We start from the raw sequence: 5167 nt of genomic DNA, 5'->3' as shown, positions 1-5167 counted from the left end.
GTGGTGCTTGAGACGTTTTTTGAAAATGTCCAGAGATGGAGCACTACGAATGTCTGCAGGAAGAGTGTTCCAGAGGGTGGGAGCTGCAGCACTGAAGGCTCTGTCTCCATAGGTTCGGAGTTTGGTTTTGGGCATGGAAAGTAGGCCGGTGTCTGAAGATCGAAGGTTGCGGGATGGTATGTATGGATGGAGGAGATCAGAAAGGTACTGGGGAGCCAGAGCATGGAGAGATTTGTATGTGAGGAGGAGGACTTTGTAGTTGATACAGGACTTGATAGGGAGCCAGTGGAGGTGGATGAGGGTTGGAGTGATGTGTTGCCAGGGTCTAGTGCGGGTGAGAACTCTAGCTGCAGAGTTTTGGACGTACTGAAGCCTGTCCAGGGTTTTGCTGGGAACTCCAGACAGGACTCCATTACAGTAGTCCAGGCGGGAGGTTATGAAAGCATGAATGAGTGTTTCAGCCACAGAATCAGGGAGTGATGGTCGGAGTCTGGAGATGTTCTTGAGATGATAGAAGGCAGATTTGGTGACAGACTTTATGTGGGACTGGAAGGAGAGGGTGGAGTCCAGGATGACGCCCAGGTTTCGGACCTCGGAGGATGGACAGATGGAGGTCCCGTCCACATCGAGCATGAGATCTCCAACCTTCTGCAGCAGCGCTTTGGGGGCCACCACCATGAGCTCTGTTTTATTGCTGTTGAGTTTGAGTTGGTCAGAGGTCATCCAGGCTTTGTTGTCGTGGAGGCATTTTACCAGGGAGTGGGGAGGGAGCTGAGTGGATGGTTTGGTGCTGAGATAGAGTTGGGTGTCATCTGCATAAGACTGAAAGCTGAGACCGTGTTTGTGAATAATCTGTCCAAGGGGAAGCATGTAGATGGTGAAAAGGAGAGGTCCAAGAACAGAGCCTTGAGGCACGCCCTGGTTAACTGGGGCGGGGGATGAGTGAGAGGTGCCGATGGTAACAAACTGTTTTCTTTGTGAGAGATATGAGTGAAACCAGGAGAGAGCTGTATCAGTGATGCCAAGATGGTGAGACAGGCGGTCAAGGAGGACGGTGTGGGATATTGTGTCGAAGGCAGCGGTTAGGTCAAGGAGAATGAGGAGGCTGATGTGTCCAGAATCTGCAGCTGTGAGGAGGTCATTGGTTATTTTGATAAGGGCGGTTTCAGTGCTGTGGTGAGTGCGAAATCCTGATTGAAGAGGTTCATGGAGCTCATGGTTGGACATGTGTTGCTGGAGTTGGGTAGCGACTGCTTTTTCGAGAATTTTGCTGATGAAGGGAAGGTTGGAGATCGGTTGATAGTTGGAGAGGTCCTCCGGGTCTGACCCGGGCTTCTTGATGATGGGGGTTACTGAGGCAGTTTTGAAGGATGAGGGGACAATTCCAGATGATAATGAGGTGTTGATGATGTCTACCATGATGGGGCACAGAACAGACAGAGATGCTTTCACCAGTGGTGTGGGCATGGGGTCGAGAGAGCAGGTGGATGCCTTGGCCTTCTTGACCCATTCAGCTACTTGGAGAGTGTCCACGGGTGTGAAGCAGGAAAGACGGCAGTGAGGCGGAGGAGCGGTGTCCTGATGTGAAGTGAAATCCTGAGGTGGAGGTCCATATGAAAGTTGCTGCTGGATGGAGGCAACTTTATCCTGGAAAAACTGCAGGTGCCTAGTGCAGCGGTCGAAGTTGGCTAGGGGATGAAGGTTGTCAATAGGGCGGAGAAGGCAATTTATTGTGGAGAAGAGCATCCGGGGATGGTTTTGCTGGTCACTGATGAGGGATGAGTAGTAGCTGGACTTTGCTCTGGAGAGAGCTTCTTTGTAGGAGCGCACATGCTCTTTATAGGCCTCCAGATGGACGGTGAGGCCAGATTTTTTTAGAAAGTCTCTCCAGCTGTCGGCCAGAAGCCTTCATGAAGCGGAGTTCAGCAGTGTACCAGGGGGCTGGGTGGGTAAAGGAGACTGAGCGAGTCTTCAGAGGGGCGAGAGAATCCAGGCTGAGGGATAGTGCTGTATTGTAGTGATTCGCCAGGGCATCAACTGTGGTTATAGGGTGTGTAGTGGTCAGGTTGGTAGCTAACATGTTCTTGAGGGCTGGGATGCTTATTGACTTGAGGATACGGAAAGTGATGTTGCATTTTGTAAGCTGTCTGGGGAGGAGGGTGGGGATAGAGAGGAAAACAGCATGGTGATCTGAGATGGCTAGGTCCAGGCATTGTGGAATGAATGGGGTGAGACCAGTGGAGCACACAAGATCCAGTGTGTGACCTTTGGAGTGGGTGGGTCCTTGGACATGCTGTGTGATGTTGAAGCAGTCCAGTAGTGATAGAAATTCGGAGGTGAGTGTACAGCTGGTGGAGTCAACGTGGATATTGAAGTCTCCAAGGAGAAGTATGGAAGAAGACCTGGAGCAGACAGAGGTGAGGAGCTCAGACAGGTCAGACAAGAAGGTGGTAGTTGCTTTGGGAGGCCGGTAGATGAGGACGATCTGAAGCGGAGCTAAACCAGGGAGAGAGATGATTAGACACTCGAGAGCTGAGGTGCTGGGTGCTGGTAGCTCCTTAACCTGGAAATCTTCTCTATATATCACGGCCAGCCCTCCACCGTGACCAGTGGTGCAAGGTTTTTGGATATACACATAGCCAGGTGGGGTTGCTTGATTTAGTGTGAAGTAGTCATTTGGGCTTTGCCAGGTTTCAGTCAGACATAAGAAGTCTACTTTCCTGTCTGTGATGATGTCATGGATGAGGTGGGCTTTATTGTTTATGTAAGACTTGTATGCGTCAGTATATGATTTACTCCTGAAAGTGGCCACTTTTGCATTTTTTTCATACAACAAAACTATAAGGATTAAATAGGACTAAAATAACATTATGTATGTTATCTATAAGGAAATTTCATTAAAATTTACATTTTTCTTATATGGTCCATATAGTTTTTTTCAGTATTACATACATATTTAATCATATTTCAGTAAAAACACTCATGTGTTTTATATATGAATAATTCAATTAGAAATATGTTTTTTGTATGTAAAGTGGAGCTACTTTATATTAAAACCATGCTTTGAAGATATGTTTTATATAAAATTTGTACATGTCCATCAGTTGAAAATACACATCCATATATAAAATGTATACTTTTTTAAAATGAAAAAACAACATTATATATACTACTTTTGTATTTCAGTTATATCAGATATACATCAAATGGTTGCTTTTTGTATACATTTTTACAGTATGTGTCTATCGGTCTAAATACCACATAGAAATGTACATTTTACACATCAATTTAAACAACTCTTTTAAAGATTGTACTGTAAAAACAAACCCTGTATGGAGTACCATATCTAAATGACATAACTTAATTTCTACAACACAATGATAAATTGTAAATGCAGTTCTTATATATCTGTAATATTTCAAGAATTGCTGTCCAGCAAAATTCGAATTTAACAGTCTTTATTGAATGACAAACTCTAGCAAGTCATGCAGTGCCTAAAGCAGTAAACAAAACAGCAATTACCATAGTCTGAAAGGAGACACTGACTTGGTTACATTACAGAATTAGCCAACAAGGTAGAAATATCTTGATATTTTTACACACATGACATCTGCAGACATGAAGAGCATATGCACAAAAGAGTCCTGAGCAATAAACAATCAAGAGTTCTGCACAAATGCTGGTATTACCTACGGAATAGTAAAAACTTTTAGTATGGTCAATCAGGGCTCTGTTCAATTTCACTCTTTTGAAATTATGAGTTATAATCATTTTTTTCACACTCTGCATTAAGTGAAAACAGCCACACAAAGCAATGTAAGCTATGATTTAAATTCTCTACATATTTAGTAGTTTGTAGTTAGTACCAGTATTTGCTCAGAGCGTGCATGAACTGCAGAGAAACCAAACCAGTAATGGGGAGCTGCTGGCACAGCAAGGGTTTTACTTTTAGAGCGGAGTTGGATGATCTTGGCGTTGATCATGCTTCAGATGCTTGAGTGCGCAGTCCCAGTGGCCACCTTTGAAGAGCTCCACCTATATTTAAATAAGAACAAAAGCAACAACAAAACAGTACAAAGCTTAGTATAGTCAGCTGAAATCTGAAAATACACAGAAACAAAGATTATTAGTTAAGAATAAAATGAAAAGCATAAAACAGACCGTACATAGCATCCATTTTTGTCCAGACGAGCATCTTCTCTACCTTGTTTGGCCCCCGAGGTTGCTCAAGAGCAGTATTGATACTGGGAAGACTGCAGCCAGCAGTTTTTCCAACCATCACTCTGGTCGGAGGATGGATCTCCACCTGTTTAGATAAGGACATAAAAAGTGAATATTTATAGTTAGTGTATGATTTGTTCAGCCCCTCAGATTTAAAACATAGATCTTACAAATGGTAGATCTGCTTTGTTAGTCAACTTTATTCATTTCTTTAAAAAACAAAACAAAACATTACCTTAGAAGATTGGGAGCTCTCAGGTGATGGAGAGGCAGATATGGAACTGGATGGTGTAGATCTGGAAAGAGAGAATGATGAAATGACAGATGAAGAACTGGGCCTGGACTGTAGAAAACCTTAATGGATCAGTGAAGGTGTGGTAAGCTCCAGTTTGGACTTCTTAAGAAGGTGCAGCCATATTAATATTTTTCATGCTAACAAGAATGTTCGGCACATCTCGACACAGCAGATTAAAAACAGAGAATTTTATTGTATAACTCTTATGAAGAGAGTAAAATATAGTCAATAAAGTCTACACAGTGAGCTCTACAGAAACTGTTTTAGTAGTTGGTTCTCTAAGTTAAATGAATAGGTGATACCTTGAATTTAGATTTCAGGTCCTTGATCCCCAGCTTGAGTTCATTCAGTCATTTTTGGAAATTCATGATTGGGACAAAGCTGTAATTGACCATATTCCCCAAGGAACCCTCCTGCCAGGTCTGTCCTGAGGGGAGCCTTTGGCATCTGGGTTTCAAGAGAAAGGGAAATAGAATCACTGAGATATAAAACCAAAATGAACAAAAGGAAAAAAGAAACAGCCAGATTAAAAAAACAAAAAAAAAACAATCTGTATAATCAGTCATAATAGTTTTTCTGATCTACCTTGAGAGAAATGCCTACTGACATAGTAGATCCACCCTGCTACACCGCCACTGAAAAATATGGTCA

The 5167-nt window shown here is 43.1% G+C and overlaps 1 protein-coding gene across 1 annotated transcript; it reads right to left on the bottom strand.

Moving 5' to 3' along the window:
- Window positions 1-4675, bottom strand: LOC121509496 (the record flags this gene model as incomplete). The annotated part of the gene is made up of 5 exons (XM_041786920.1): window positions 4659-4675; window positions 4457-4517; window positions 4162-4306; window positions 1935-2496; window positions 1-1891 (listed from the first exon to the last, which is right to left on the bottom strand). Coding segments are annotated over exons 1-5 (2676 nt in total), but the record flags the coding sequence as incomplete, so codon positions are not given.
- Window positions 4676-5167: the final 492 nt, after the last annotated feature.

The sequence above is a fragment of the Cheilinus undulatus genome, linkage group 5 (genome assembly GCF_018320785.1).
Source record: "Cheilinus undulatus linkage group 5, ASM1832078v1, whole genome shotgun sequence".
NCBI classification, from domain to species: domain Eukaryota; kingdom Metazoa; phylum Chordata; class Actinopteri; order Labriformes; family Labridae; genus Cheilinus; species Cheilinus undulatus.
The sequence above is the reverse complement of the archived record's forward strand: the minus strand, read 5'-3'. Positions and strand labels throughout refer to the sequence as shown.